The sequence below is a fragment of the Bombus affinis genome, chromosome 10 (genome assembly GCF_024516045.1).
Source record: "Bombus affinis isolate iyBomAffi1 chromosome 10, iyBomAffi1.2, whole genome shotgun sequence".
Taxonomy (NCBI): domain Eukaryota; kingdom Metazoa; phylum Arthropoda; class Insecta; order Hymenoptera; family Apidae; genus Bombus; species Bombus affinis.
Window position 1 is genome coordinate 805,132 of NC_066353.1, and position 16,767 is coordinate 821,898.

General features: G+C 31.1%; 2 protein-coding genes across 10 annotated transcripts; one reads left to right on the top strand and one right to left on the bottom strand.

Annotated features, from left to right (window-relative positions):
• The first annotated feature begins 654 nt into the window (after positions 1-654).
• LOC126921192 (protein dopey-1 homolog) lies at positions 655-16,485 on the top strand. Of its 8 annotated transcripts, none has more exons than XM_050732508.1 (26): positions 655-1,349; positions 2,124-2,361; positions 2,557-2,834; positions 2,924-3,089; positions 3,170-3,359; positions 3,451-3,626; positions 3,710-3,982; positions 4,061-5,612; positions 5,702-5,964; positions 6,040-7,177; positions 7,257-7,682; positions 7,748-8,058; positions 8,128-8,329; positions 8,419-8,820; positions 8,906-9,042; positions 9,146-9,302; positions 9,391-9,762; positions 9,832-9,970; positions 10,131-10,302; positions 10,381-10,592; positions 10,667-10,819; positions 10,898-11,093; positions 11,543-11,554; positions 11,868-12,035; positions 12,114-12,225; positions 14,240-16,485. In XM_050732508.1, the coding sequence occupies exons 2-26, from the start codon at positions 2,306-2,308 to the stop codon at positions 14,441-14,443; spliced, it is 7,467 nt and encodes a 2,488-aa protein (XP_050588465.1). In that variant the 5' UTR covers positions 655-1,349; positions 2,124-2,305; the 3' UTR covers positions 14,444-16,485. The 8 variants fall into 8 exon arrangements, with proteins under 8 accessions (XP_050588465.1, XP_050588472.1, XP_050588471.1 ...); XM_050732515.1 differs by having other exon boundaries at positions 9,832-9,946; XM_050732514.1 differs by having other exon boundaries at positions 8,906-9,024.
• On the bottom strand, positions 12,254-13,969 carry LOC126921220 (uncharacterized). Of its 2 annotated transcripts, none has more exons than XM_050732583.1 (2): positions 13,400-13,969; positions 12,254-12,902 (listed from the first exon to the last, which is right to left on the bottom strand). In XM_050732583.1, the coding sequence occupies exons 1-2, from the start codon at positions 13,485-13,487 to the stop codon at positions 12,373-12,375; spliced, it is 618 nt and encodes a 205-aa protein (XP_050588540.1). In that variant the 5' UTR covers positions 13,488-13,969; the 3' UTR covers positions 12,254-12,372. The 2 variants fall into 2 exon arrangements, with proteins under 2 accessions (XP_050588540.1, XP_050588541.1); XM_050732584.1 differs by having other exon boundaries at positions 13,421-13,963.
• Positions 16,486-16,767: the final 282 nt, after the last annotated feature.

A 16,767-nucleotide genomic window follows, 5' to 3' on the forward strand; every position in this document is an offset into this window, starting at 1 on the left:
TTTATACAGCCGTTCGTTTTACTCCAGTTATTGAACTGTTACCAATTATTTAGAAACTATACATGTATTTTATAACACGCTGAACATATATTATCTATATCGGTTAATAAAATAAACTGGTAAGTATGTATAAAAGAATATTTATACTAAAAGCTTATAATTCGAAATTCCTTCATTTGAGGTATTCTGACAGAAAAAAAGACATTACAAATAACTATATAACTATTTACATAAAATATTTTATTGCAATTTTAGAATTAAATGGTGATGCATAGGACATACGCGAACCGTGTAAAAAATTACGTTGACAATATAATAAATAAGAATTCAATAATCATAATTATCACGACATTGAATAAAAACTAGTGAAAGCGATTTATTACCTGTGAAGTCTATACCAAAAAATCTGTCAAGATGAACAAGATAATGAAACAGTAATACCTGACTTTAGATATTTAGATTTTAAAGGTTTTGAGAAAAGCTGGAATTCCACTTCGCAGAGATACTTCAAAAAAATGTGGGGATAGCAACAGCCAGTTATTAAAATATTAATAAATAATATATAATAAATATATATATAAATAATATATAATAATTAATAAAAATTAATATTAAAAAGGCAGAATTCCGGCCAATTAGCAAAGTATTGCTATACATCACATCGATCACGCGTGATACAATCTTGTCGTGTACATGGCCAGTGACGTACACAAACAAAAGAATATTAATTAATAAGAAAAAGACTATACTAAAAATTCTGGCTGCATGTATAAAGAGATAGTAAAACGATGATATTTGATTTCAGATATCAAGTTTTTAAAGTCTGAAAAGCTGGAATTCCACTTCATAGATATTACTTCCAAAAAATGTGGGGATAGCAACGGTCAATTAACAAGACAGAATTCCGGTCAATTAGCAAGGTACATACTGTTACTGTGTACGCATGGCACAGGTATACGTCACGCACGTTACAATCTTGTTTGTGTACGTGGCCAGCGACGTACACAAACGAAAAAATGCAATAAGTGGCATCGATGCACGCGGTGACGTACGCTTGAATTCTTTGTGTTTCGTTATATGTATAGTTCAGTACAACCAACTTCACACAGTCTACATCGTACGTGTACACGAAATGATGGAAAAGCTCGTTTGACGGAAGCCTATCACAAAAACTGCGGTGATCCATTTTCAGGATTTTCCAACTGAATTTCCTTCATCTTCCTTGATTTCTCTTTTAATATCGTCTCTTGATGATCGCATTCGTGATCAACAAAACGTGCGCGATTATTCGATACTTTTCACCTTCACCCTTAACGACATATGCAAATTCAAAATGTCAACATCAGAAGGTGAGCTGTTCATCAGACCTATCTACAAACGATACGATGGACGTTACTAACTTTTTGAATCTCGTTTTGTACCCGTTTACGTAAACAGTATCGAATTAACCTCAAATTAACGGGACGATTGTTAATCGTTCCTTTAAAATATTTTCAAACGAAAACTAAATACGTACATAGATGGTATGAAATTATGGCTTACGAGTAATTTCAGAAGTACATATTAAGTGACAATAACAAGTGTGTTTACATTGTATCTTTTCAATCCTTCATTTATTTTTAAATCAATATTGAAAACTACTTTTCGATTTTAACCATATACATATGTTGGACGGATAGGATCGTCGATACGGGCAATCGTAAGCAAACGAAGCATGAACATGAAAGAAACAATGTTATGCTGTTCCTGTTCAAATTTTTTCTTCTATGTACAATTTTCCTCTACAATCGCGTAGTATACATATTTCTCGGAATGTTAAGAAAGAAATATTATTTTATATCATTTTTGTCGAAAATAATATAACACTTGTCGATCATATGTTACACGGAACGATTAATACAGTTACTCTTGGTAATACAGATAAAACAATCTGTTTTTAACAAAACCACAAAGCCACGACAAATCGTTGAACCAGTCGATAACCGCACGTTGCGGTTTATTTTTATCAAAGTAAAAACGCAACTGTGTCTGAGAGAACTTAGTTATTCCAAGAAACGCGCGGGATTGATATTGTAGGTTGTGATCAACATATTTGTCTAGAGGTTACCTGATTTCTTTTTTAGGTAGAGGGATACACTCTTATCTAAACACAATGTGCTGCATGATAAGAGCATTTTTTAATGGCAATTGCCTCTTATGAATCACTTGTGATACCAATCAGTACTGGAATAATGTAAGAAGGATCAAGTATATGTGATACATAGTCGTCTATTTTTATTGTAAATTACAATAAAATATTGTAACAATGGGTTCTATAGCATTGGAGGAGTTTGAACTCATGAAAGACTCTAAATATAGAGTGTAAGTAAAGTGTTTCACCTGATTGTTTATATATATTCCAGTCTATTAATATAAAACTATACAAAAAAGCAAATATAATGACATTGTTTCTAATTATGTTAATATTTACTAAAAGAATATTTGTTCATATGTAATTAAATATAGCATTGAATTTTAATCTTCTATGCAAATTAAAGAATGTTATATTTTATACAGCTATGTGTCAGCTGTTGACAAAGCTCTAAAGAGCTTTGAATATACGAGCGAATGGGCAGATTTAATTTCTGCACTTGGAAAATTAAACAAAGTGTTATTAAGTCATATGAAGTTTCCAGTTATTCCTAGAAGAATTAAGATATCTAAAAGATTAGCACAATGTATGCATCCTGCTTTGCCATCCGGTGTTCATTTAAAAGCTCTAGAAACCTATGACATTATTTTCAAGTGTATGGGCACTAATAGACTGAGTCATGAACTATTTATATATAGTGCTGGTAAGATTAACATTAAACAATTAATCTTCCAATTGCATAATTTAAATTTATTTATTAATTTGTGTTCATTAATTTGAACTTCATTATAGGTCTATTTCCCTTGTTGGGTCATGCTGCTATGAATGTAAGACCATCTTTGTTGACAGTATATGAAACTCATTTTGTACCTCTTGGAGAGAGATTAAGGCCTGGGTTAAGTGGATTTTTAAGTGGTGTTTTACTTGGTTTAGAAGATGGGTCTGATCACTTTGATAGGTAATAATAAAATAAAAACAATGTGAATCATAAGACAAGAACTAAAATATTCTCTTAAACTTTATAAATTTGTTTTTTAGAACCAATTCCTTGCTTGAGAAAGTGTGCGAGGGAGTAGGTCCAGAACATTTTTATGCATGTTTGTGGGATTGTTTAGCTTCAAATTCTGGAATCCGATTACCTGCTATATCTTTTGTATTAGCTCACTTCAACAAAAAACTGCCAATGGAAGAACAAAAGTACATCATGGGCACAGATACTAATATTATGGTAAAAATAAAAATTATTACAAGAGATCAAATATCATTTGTATTTTAATGACTGACTTATACACGAATATTAATTAATATTAATGAATTAGGTTACTGCTCTTTGCGCTGGAGTACAAGACAGTTCTGTGTTAGTACAAAGGAGTGCTTTGGATTTGTTGTTAGTTGGTTTTCCTGTACATAATAGTCAATTAACACATGAGCACATGGTATCACTAGTCACAGCTGCACTTGTTACTATATTGAGGAGAGACATGAGTTTGAATAGGTAAAGTAAAAAGATAGAAGAATATACATAAAATATATTTAATGGGACATTTTATAAAATTAATTTATGTTTATATATCACAGACGATTGTTTGCATGGCTTTTGGGTACTGAAGTAAGCACATCTATTTTGAAGAGAAGAATGGAAACTAAAGTTTTAGAAAACACGGAAAATACACCTACTTATTTTGATATGTACTCGAAGGAAATGCTAATTGAAGCAATAAAATCATTGTTAAAAGCTGTTTGTGATGAAAGTCCACAAGATTTAAAGCCATATAGAATACTGGTTTCTTTATTAGAAAAGGCAGATATTGGTCCAGTAATTTTGGATGATATTTTATTTGAAGTTTTTAGGTAAAACAACATATTCAAAACTACTATAGCAAAATAATCTTTTCAATAATATAAAAACTTTTATTTTTTTATTCATAGGACATTTTATAACGCCTGCGGTCAATCAAACAGAGTACCAAAAACAAACGAAGTAGTAAAATCAGCAAACTTGTTATTTTCAACATTAGAACCATCTTACGTATGGATACATTGTGGCCATCTGTTTGAAAAGGCTTGTCAAGGTAGAGCAAAAAGTAAACAAGAAACAGAAGACATTGCCGTGAGGTCTGTAGGTTGTGGAATGCCGAATTTCTTGGAAGTGTGTATATTGACTGAATTCCTGCTCGATACTGTGTCATTGGATGCATTTATAGACACTCCTTCTGAGCATCTGCCTGGCTTATTCTACGAGATCATTAGTAAACTTTTGTACCATATCGATCTTTTATCTCCTATGGAGATTTCGAGAAGTCTTCGATTGTGCGCGAAAATTCTGACAAAAGTACAGCCGACGGTGGTTTCAAATCACACGGAGAAGAACGAATTGGAAACGAAATTGGATACAACTACGAGTACTACCACAACAGTCAATGATAACTCTTTAACAGCAATTCCTTTGGAAAAGAGTCAATCCGATAGTAAATTGAATAAACCGGACACAACTAGCGGTTCGTTTTCCGAGAAAAGTCCCAGCCCTAGAAGAAGAGCAAACTCGGGAGGTGCTACCAAACGATCCGAGAAAAAGTCGAAAAAGAAATCTAGTAAAAGTACCTCAAAACTAAGCGACTCTTTACCAGAACCAGATACCAATATTTCGGTAGTCGTGGATGCAGAATCCAAAGGTTTGCCAAGAAATAAAAGTATGGACGATATAAAGTCCGAATACATAGAAACGAGTACCATTAATTCTCCATCTAAGGATCAGTTGACTACTTTGAAACAGTCAAGTAAAAGTAGTCCTATGGGCTCCACAGGATCCTTGGGTAGAGGACCGTCTCCTGCGTTTCAAGCGCAACATTCGATGTTAGAAAAATGTTTAAGACAGTATGAAACTTTTTACGTGAAATTAGTTAGTAATAGAGTATTGACTAAAGAGAGAACGGTTCAAAATATGTTCGATAATTTGATGATATCGTGTCCAAGGGAGAGTTTCGACGAGAGAATGCGATATCTAGAACTTTTATTAAATTCTAGATTAAATATGGAAGATTCTGGTTTCTTCAGCCAAGATATTTCTGTAATGGAAGATACCAAACAGTTAGACATTCTTCATCTGTATATTGACTCTATTTCACAAGCAGAATGGGATGACGCTATGAAAATGGCCTCCAGCTTGTTTGTTGAACTATCTACATTTCCTAAGTATTTTCTTCCTGGTGATGGACTACTTGTAGAGGAAGAACCGAAGGGAAATATTATTCTTCCAGATTGGTTGAAAGTTTTAGTAGTTTGTACTTGTTGGTTGGGAAAACAACCTGCTTTACAATTAACCAGTATTGCTACTTTGTTAGATTTAGTAGCTTTGTTAAAAGCACATAACGACATTGAGACCTACCCAAAAAGTGGGGAGGGAGTTACAGCTGTAATTATGGTGCCATTATTGAAACAATGGCATATAACTTACTTGATGCAATATACTAACGTATTTCAGGTATTCATATACTTTTTTAAATAATTTTTATATCTATTTAAACTTAAGATAAGAACTGCTTGAGATCTAAAATAAGTATATTTTTTAAGGTACTAGCACAATCCTTATGGCATCATCTTGGCGAATTACCTGCACATAAATACAGAATGCGATGTGTTGAATTGTTGCACGAACTGCATCATGCTTTACACAATTCCTGTGATGCTGTAGAGGATGTAATTGGACTAGCACTCACGTCAGAAAATATAGAGAAAAGAATAGAAGCGTTCAATAGGTTTGCCACATTATGGCATCTCGGACGTGAAATTGAAACGAACCCTAGATTGCGAGGTTGTATGAAATCTTTCGATCGGTACGTTATATTATTTTTAATACATTTTTTAATAATCTTCTGTCTCACGTATTATTAATGTAAATTGTTCTACAGATCATTGTTAAAAATACTGGATAATCTACAGCTCGCAGACAACTCTCCTCTAAAGCTTCATGCTCAATCATGGCTTCTGCACTCCTTAATGCGAGGTGATGTTTCACGGGTAGTAGACCCGTTATTGATAATACTCTTAGATCCATCTACTTGTCGTATGAGCGTGCTGCACGTCAGTATACAGCATAGCAATACTGTTTTGACGAAAAATGATCCTATAGAAGAAAAGTCTGAGATACAAGATGACACAGAAGGTGCAGCAAAAATTTACGCGATCAGTTCAGTAGACGGAAATGTGATATACCACGTTAGTGATAGCGTAGATGAAGATAAGAAATGGCGTAAAGGTAAAAAGAAGAAAAAGGCCATAAATCCTGTGAAAGTGAAAAGAATATTCGCCGTAACGACATTGGCCGCTGGTGATAATTGTAATCAGTACGTAACCGAAAAAAATCAATATATGAAAGAACTAGAAGTACCTCCTAGCATATCTGGTAATAGAAAGATCTCTGTTTTTGTGAATCCTTTGTCACTCAACTGCAATGAGAATTCTAATGACTCTCTGACAGAGGATGATTTGTTGCCTAGTGTGAAGAAGGTAAACTTAACAACAGAGTTGTTAAAGAATGCGACAAGATTCAAAAAAATAGATTTCGACAAAGGTTCGACCGCTAGTTTAGACGAAAGTTTCTATGAATCAGCAAATTCCAGCTTAAAGGCGAAAGAAAAAAATGGGTTTAAGAAACTGAATGGAGAGGTTGGCTCATCTTTGGATTCCATTACTAATAGTTTCGATTCTAGCAGCCCTGAAATCACCAATAAACAAACAAAGCAGAAGAAAGAGTCCATAATAATGCCAGGTAGTTCTAGGGAAGTAGCAGGGACTATCATTAAGGGCAAATATCATAGCACAAACGAATTTGCGACGAATTATGATGTTCACGATGTTGGAAGTTTTGAAGCAAGCGTCGAAGTACCTAGTTGGACGATGGATGACGAAGAAGCAGACTTGGATATTAGTACAACTGCAGAAGAATATTTTAGTAACTCTAGTGGGAATAGTATAGTTGAAGAAATCTTAAATGAAGTGCTTGATAAAGTAATGCATATTTGCGACGTTGTTGAACCATCTAAAAGTGTAAGTGGTCCATCTTCATTTTATATTAAAGAGTTAAGTTATATATCACGTTTGTATCAGCTCAACAATATATTTACAGACTGATGAGAGCTCATATCAAAACTCGAAAACGGGTCGCAATTTTGGAATCGGAGTACATAATCTTCATTCACATATGCTGCTTTACTGTGGGGTCTACGATTCGACTAGAACGCTTTACGCATTACGTACACTTCGCAACGAGCTGTTAACGAACACTAGAATGTTTCTATGTTGTGCTGCAACGACTGGCGTAACCAATGCGACAAAAAACACAACATTGTTAAATTTACTAGCTAGACACAGGAAAAGTGTATTTGGGAGGAATTTTCATGGAGACATAGCAAATACAGAATTTATAGCAGCTTATAGAAGTAGCATGTATTTAGAAGTTTTAATTAGTGTGTGCCTTTATTTTGCTAGGAGCTATTATCCTAATTTAGGACAAATGAGACTTACGCACGAAGAAATTTCAGGAAATCGGCAGGTAATAGTATTCATGAAGCTTGGTTTAAATTTTTGTAAATATTGATTAAAATTTTTTGTCATTAGGTACAACTTGCAAGTGCAGAACTGTTGACACTTATATTCTCTGAATTAATTCCTATCGTTCGTGATTCAGGGAAAGGTTTTAGTTGTTATATAATCGATTTACTTACTAAATGTAAAGTACAAAAAGTTGCATTACATTGTCTTGTATCTAGCGTGATGAATATGAAAAATGCTCATAAGGAAAATGAAGAGGTATTTACATTTACAGAAGAAATCATTTCATTCAATGATCCAGTCATAGACAATGATACAAGTAAATGCAAATACAGAGCAAGTGATCATACAGAGGCTTTTCAAATACAACTATTAAGGTACATATTTAAGAATACAAAGAATCATACGTTTCGTGTTATATTAATAAATACTTTTTGTAATTGAAGGTTATTATTAGCTTTAATCATGTTAGAACATCAATGTGGTAATCAGAAAGGTGAAGAAATATGCCCACCAACTACACCAACACCGAGTACTCCAACAAAAACTGTTCCTAACATTATGGGAAGTAGCTTAAAGTATTTAGTTGGTACATCAATTCCACAGCAACCAATGTTCCTTGCTAGCATATTAAGTGCTTTACAATTGGTAAATATGAACTTTCAATACTCTCACAAAATATTATTTCAATGGTTTTCTTCATTTATTTTTTCTATAAAATCTAATTCTTTTTATAGGATCACATGAGACATTTACACCAACATTGGACAACTCTCGTTACTTCCAGTCTTCCCTTTATGGGATCATCGTTAACATCTATAGTTACGTCAGTTATCCACCAATTATGTTGCAACATCGAAAACTTAGCGTCGTATTATATCAACGAAGAAACAACAACGGCGACAAAGTTACAAGATATAAGCACACTGGAGTGTTGTCTTCCTGCGGATTATACAGTGACACATCTAGAAGCTTTAACGTTTTTACTTCATTATTGTTTATTGGATACGTCGCAACAAATAGGCTTCTCATTTAATCAGCCTTTGAGTGGCACTATTCAGACGGGAATACCTGGAGCAAATCCAAGCCAAATATTCAATAATCTTATTCACGTGTTTATGCCGAGCCCACTTTCTCCAGTAAGATTATAAAGAATATACGTTTTCAAAAATATTATAATAAAAAATATATGTATGTATATATATATATATTTCTGTTTTATAGGAGCTTACTACATCAAAAGATAAAAATGGAGTTAGTGAATTACAGCAGCATGCTCGAAGAACTGCTTTAAGTCACCTGCCAAGAATAATTGCATCTCTCTCCACTCTTTGGCAAGCAGTGTTAGCAACCAAGGACAAGTTTGTCTTATCCTTAACTTTTTTTTGTTTCTTTTTTTCTTTTTATTTGAAGTGTCTAAAAGTATATATTATATTAATGAATCTTTTTTAAACCAAAATATAGTGATCAAGCCAGTTGCGTAGTAGGAAGTCCAAGAATAGTGAAGCATCAACTTCTAGAACTCTTGTCTCCCATATCTTTCCATCATGGTGTAAACTTTTTGGCCGCCATTGCTGTTGCCTGGCATGAGAGGCGGCAGCCTTCTGGTAATTCTAAGAAGGTAATTATATTACCAGGCTTATATAATATAACTTTTTATATCATATAACATGTATAATATACATATGTCTCTTTACTTACTTAATTAGGTGCTTCCAGAAGCTTGTTCAAATCAACAAGTTATGGTTGATTTAGTAAGCGCAATCCGTGTGATGCCTATCGATACTTTGGTTCAGACTGTTCATCAAGTTGTAAAGAATCAACCACCGATTCACGGTGTGAAGCAAGATTTTTCGTTAGAAGTTTCTGTATTGGAACTGCTCTACGTTTATATGCAAAGTAATACATCTCAATCTCTAATTGAATCTTGGGCATCTTTACTTGGTCTACTCAAAGACGGCCTATCTTTAACGGCGCCTGCTCAATTTCTATTATTGGCGATCTTAAATGAATATGTACAGAAATGTCCCCCTATGCAAGAAAAAAAGGATATTAGAGATCTGCAAGATGTGTCTGCAAAGGTACTTTCTTCAGATTTTCTTTTGATTAAAAATTTTTGTCTCTACATGTTTGCTTTAACAATATTTTAGTTGGTTGAGTCATGTTCGCAAATAGCTGGAGCATGTTTAGAACAAACAACCTGGTTAAGAAGAAATTTAGCAGTAAGGGAAGACGCATTTGAAGTTGCTGAAGGATCATCGGAAGGTAAAGAAGGCAAAAGTGGTGCTGGTGCGTAATATGCTTTTCTTTTAGAAAAACTTTATTTTCCATTTTATATTAGTATCCGTAATCTTTATTGTTTGTTTGTTACTTCTTCCATATTAGAGCAATATGCCTCAGCATTCTAATCCTGATTTGACAGAGAAACTAACAAAAATGTTTTTTGCAGTAACACCCGGTACACCACCTAATGCAGCATATAGTATCCAAGCTCAAGCAGTATTAGCAGAAATAGTAGCACCCTTGTTGGATGTTAGTTATGGTTCCCAAGAAAAAGAACGTGTAGTGACGCTGTTAACCAATCTCATGTATAATATTACGCCATATCTTAAAAATCATTCGTAAGATTCTATCCTATCTAACTTTTGATTAATATCGTTTTAGGACATATTGTGTTCTACTAATTACTAAACTTTTAGGACAAAAAATATTGCCTCGTTTACGGCTTGTTCTCAATTACTGAGTTCCTTATCAGGTTACCAATATACAAGGAAAGCATGGCGCAAAGATGTACTGGATCTTCTGCTAGATTCTGCTTTCTTCCAAATGACACCAGCATGTTTACCATATTGGAGGACTATCATAGATAATTTAATGACACATGACAATACAACATTCCGAGATTTAATGAGTAGTTATCTTTCTGAACAGAATGACAAATAGATTATTAATGCGTTTATTTTAAATAAATTTACTTCGTTGTAGATCGCGTTTCAATGGCTCAAAGTAGCAGTATCAGTATATTCTCATCGAAAGAGCAAGAATATGAGCAGAAAGCCCAGCTTTTAAAAAGGTTAGCATATGTGATACTATGCAGCGAAATGGATCAATATCACAAATACATGCCTGAAATTCAAGGTGAGTTACCTCTGAAACGTTAATAAATTTCATATAATATCGACTTTATTATTATTATTTATTGTTATTTATTACCAGAACGACTTGCGGACAGTTTGCGACTACCACAAGTAATTCCATCTATTCAAGCACAAGTGTTTCTTTGTTTCCGGGTGCTACTTCTTAGAATGTCTCCACAACACGCAACTTCCTTATGGCCGGTAATAGTTAGCGAACTTGTTCAAGTTTTCCTATACATTGAACAAGAACTGAACACAGATAGTGAAGAATTCAGGTAAAATAACATTTTATGTTTTTAATTATGGGAGTTATTTTGCTTTTGGGACTTTGGTGCTTTCAGTGCATGATACTTCAATGGATTTTGTTCAAGAATTATCAAAAGAAGGAAAAATATGTACATATAATAATAATTTATTTGAAATTCATTTTATTAATACATTTAAGATATATATAAATATATATATTATCAATTGTTATTTATTTGATATTAAAATCATATCCAATTTCTTTTTAAATTAAATTTAAATCCTGAGAAATTTATGTAGTCTGATAATCTTGCGCTAAGCGTAATATAATACCATGTCCTACTTAAACTGTTTGGTTCTATTCCTTACTAACATTAATAATACCTCTAATGTCATATTGTTTTTGACTCTGTTTCGGTATCCGTGATTTGGTGGAATTTATGATGCCTCCGTAAATTGATTGGTGTTGGGACATCAGTCGTCATGGCAGGTAATTTTGAATGCTTCTTGCATATTAACGTATACGAAATGAAATGTAATTTCTAAACATATCTATATTTTAGATATTTCGTCCCTATTGGAAGAAGTGTAATATTTTCATAAAATCGTTAAAAGATAATATTACAGTTCTTCAAGAAACATTTCGTAGTATTGGGAGATAGTTGATAATCAATGGGAAATGTGTTTGTTTTGTTTTTCTGCTTCTGATTGCAATATGCTAGAACCAGTAAAGAAAATTAATTGAAAATTTATTAATTAAATTAATCTTTTCTAAAGATATTATATTTTCAATTTTTATACAGTTCACATATAAAACTACTCTCAGCTTTGGATTCATCTTGGGCTGTGAATGCTAGTAATGGACTTCAAGCACATGGCCATCCCCATTGGTTGCAATTGCAACTTGCAGCTGCTAAATTATTAGATTTAGCACTGCTTTTACCTGCACATAGGCTTCCTCAATTTCAAATGTAAGTTAAAAGTACAAACAATATTTATAAGAATAATTCTTATAAAGGAAATTACAAAAAATTGGAAATTTTGTACAGGTATAGATGGGCATTTGTAGGGGATTCAGCGGTAGGATCCATGGAAAACAATAATCTATCTTCTGATTTTGTACCACACATTACGAGAATAGCAAAACTGATGGACAGTAAGGTATGTTTAAAAAACAATTTATGTTCGATTTTACAAACCTTTTCATCACTTTATTCAAATTAGTATATATTCAGTATTCCATTGTGTCACATAAAGTGTATTGAAGGTACAGCAAAGCATTGCACTTTTTCTATATTTTAACACAAATTATGTGATATAAAAATTGTCTTCCTTTGGAAGACACTGTTCCGGTAATAGACATTGTTGCGTTCTTTCGTCAAATACGTATTCTTCCTTACATTCGCATCCACTTTTACATGGCGTGTAACAATCTACCATATCCGGTTCGGTACAAGTAAATTGACAAAGGCAATGGGTCCAAACGGATCTTTCATCACATTGTTGAAAATTTTTAGTAATCATATAATCGAGTTCTTCGTAGTCGTATCCAGGAATCCGATGTTTCGTGTATCGATACACTTTCTCTGGTTTATACCACTCCAATTGTGCTACTGATGATCTTTTCTTGAGAGAATCGTCACTATTTTCAAACGGAATCTGAAGATCATTTTTGTGCGGGTAAACGTTGTTTTGTATATTTGCGTCTTCGAAATTGCTCAAAATGTAAAAGTCATCCTGAACCATATCCAGATGATCTTTGTCAAAGTTTCCAATGTAATTGGCTGGCATATTTTCGTAAAATTCTAAATCTTTGTAATCCGAATCATCCGTATATTCTACAAAATACGGTGTAATTATAATACATTGTAGATAAATACGATAAAAAATTTAATTCGGTTTTCATAGTAAAATATTATTCAAGTAAGCTTACTGTGTGATTTATATCACTTAATTTCTATTAATTGCAGTCAATTAACTTTAATGAAGTCTATTGAAAGCGGAAAAAATATAATGGACCATTAAGCATATCGTCATTTTTCCCCGTTTATTTATGTAATTCAAAATAAATATTGTATTAAAAAATTTGTAACTCATCAAAAGAATGATTCTTTATATTTTAGATAGAGTAATAAATTAAAAAACTAGTCTTAAATTATAGTAGTATATATAAACTACCAAAATATAAGTAAAAGATACATTTAAATAGAACTTTTTTAAAGATTTTGTATGTTATTATAATAATAATTTATAAATCAATGAAGTTCATCACATTGATCAATTAAACAAAATTTTTTGGTCCTATATCTATTTTAAATATTTAAAAAACACTTACGTGATTGTGTATAACACTTACGGGCATTTATCACTACTATAAAATAAAAAATGAAACAAGTAACTGTTCTTAGTCCAGTCACTGCCATGGTCACTTTCAAACTGATTGACAGTAAACTGAGTACAGTCTTTTATTACAAATGTACTTAATGGACACTGTATGTAACTTCACTCACATATTTCTCTTAATTATAAAATCTATTTTAATTGTTACTAAAGAAAATATTATATATTTAATATTATATATTTATAATTTTCGAATTTTATTTATACTGAACAAAATTTGTCTTATCTAAGTACTAATGAATCTGCTTTTATTTAGTTATTATTAGTATTCTCTGACATTTTTTATTATTTTCATATCTTAATATTTTAAAAGTATGGTTTGACTAAATAGAATGCATACACTACTTTGGTCTGCTTTCATCAATTCTGATGAAATACTTATTTTAGTATCATGCAAATTATATATAGATATATGTATTTTATTTTTGTAACTATGCCAATCACTCTCTATTTCAATAGTTCGGTGCTTACATTATGTTTGATATTATAAACTACATACTAGTAAATTACTTTTTAACAATTTCATAGGTAATATTTATTTGTACTTTTAATTCAAGTTTAATTTAGAGGTTTCCATTTCCATTTCTATAAAGCAAGAAGAAACAAAAGATAAGATTAGGATGTATTTATAAAAATATGTATAATATATATGCTGGCATTATATTATACTTCTTATTTTACAGTTATAAATAACAGAACAGATTACTGAACAGGTGTTTCTTGCATTGTACGAAAATCATTCATGATTTTATGTGAAATATCTGCTTCATTCCAGTATAAACAGGAAGCAAACACTGTGAAAGCTGTACCCGGTGAACTACTTCTAACGTCGAATAACATTCGTTCATTGCAAGATCTGCATTATTTTTTTACGACACTGAGTCGCAGATCGAGTGATACACAGGCACCGTTGAATGTTACACAACTGGAAGCAGTGATTGAACAAGATTTTCTTGAAAAAATGCCAGCTGCAAGGTAGTAGGAATATACGCATTAAATAATGTAATGAAACAACTTTTAAAGAAGAAAGATGGAAAAATATCTGAACATCTTTATTCTTTGTTATTTTTTTAAATACAATAAATTGGGAGACCATGATTCTCTTAAAAGGAGTGATCTAATTCTATAAAATCAATTCTATACAATTTTATCGTTACAAGCTGTACATCAAGAATTAAGTAACGTAGGACATGTATTATATAGTGATATTCGAATGAATATTTGATTTTTATTAATTAAGCTTCTAACTTGTCTCCTCATTCGGTTGTGAATAGTTATCAAAAGATACGCTAGGCTAGTGCCTAGCTGAATATTAATATCTGTAGAAAAATATGTACAGTGTAACATAATATTTTATTGAAACGTTATTTTTTCAACGGTTTCGAAAAAGAGTTGTTTGTTCTTTGTTTATCATGTATACCCCACTATCCTAACATTAATGAAATTTTAGAGGATGATCGATATAGTGATAATACGTATATATATATATATATATATAAACAAAAATTTCTTATTTTCTTTAAATTTACACATCAGTTTATGAAAAGTACAATATACATAATATATCCGATGAAGCTTTTAGTTGATTGTAGATATTCATGTCAATAAATCTTCCTTTTCTGATTATTTTGAGAACTAAAAATAAACGTCTATAAGTAAACTGTGGTGACTTTTAAACTGCAAACATCAGGAAATATTAACTACTACTATATTTGAAAACGTTAATTATTATATTTAAAAATTTAATATATATGAATGAGAGAATGAAAACACAGAATGCATTTGTACATGTATCATGTGTGTGAATATTATTGCCATGTCTTTCTTAAGACTTAATATTGCTGTATTGATTATTAAGTGTACATTATTTAGGTTTGTAATAAAAATTGAACTTCACTATCTCTTAAATTTTATTTTACTAATGGAATTATAATCTTCACGCATGTGATTCATTTATTCATATGTAATTAAACCGACAAGAAAACTTGCTGTAAAATTATTTTTCTATATGTAAACACATAAAAATTTCAAGAAGATGTAAGTCTTTAAACAGTTTGTGAAACAGACAATTCATTTATGAGACATTTATTAGAGTTGCCATTTTTATTTTATAATGTATTTCTATACATATATAGATATATATATATATATTTGCTATGTAATTGCTACCGCATTGTCACCGCCTTCTTATGCTATTTTACTTCTTTAGATGCGAAACAAATTAACTAAATAAACATATACGAAATATTGTACACTATTATTGATCTACTGATTAAAGAAATAAGCAACAAGAAACCAAGTGTATCTATACAAACGAGAATTTTATAATTAATGCTCGTTGTGTGATGAAATGATATTTGTTATTCCCTTTTAAAAGGCATCTATGTATTATTTAATTATTTAATATGCATACATAATGTGAATATTCCATAATTTAAATGGCATGCATCTGTTATTTATATAATGTAAGAATGAAAAAATAATTTTTCAATTGAAAACATTTCATTCTAATTATATAAGGAGAAATGTTCATACTTTAATTTTCGTAATATTCACATACTATTATTAATATAAATGTTTTAGAATAGTATATTGAAAAATTGTATATTTTATAGAGATGTAATGCATTTCTTTGAACAGAATTTTTTATTTAAGCAATTGTACAATCAAATTAATATTTGATAGCGTGTACATTATCTTCTACAAAAATATTTTCAATTGTTCAATGGAACAACTTGTTAAGCATTATTACATTTTGTAAATATTTTAAGATATAATTTTAGTTTCCCATTTTTTTAAATCGTGCAATACTTTCATAAGAAAGTCTATACTTATTATGTTCCTTGCTTTCCAACTTCTTTTTGTTTCATATTTTTGTAAACAGATCAAGAAAATTCAAGAAATTCAATTATAAAATCTGTTATATTGTAAAACATATTGGCAAAGTTAGATATAAGTGATATTCATATATATTTATGTTGAAATATGTAAATTTATACAATAAATTAATGTTCAACTAAATATTGCATAATTCACCTACTCATTTAACTACAATTTCCCATCCCAAATTCTCGGGAAATACTGTTATCTTAGTCAAATATAGAATTGTAATTATTTTGCGATATAGTAATGAAAATAAGTAGCCTGCAAGAAAAATTTATAAACGAATTTTATGTATGATTGTATCTAATTTAGTTGCATGTCATTTTTCAGATTTTTAAATATTTAAAATTTATGCTATGTCTTTTTTTTGATTCTCGAATAATTGTTGAGAATAATCGATTATTCATATATAATATTACT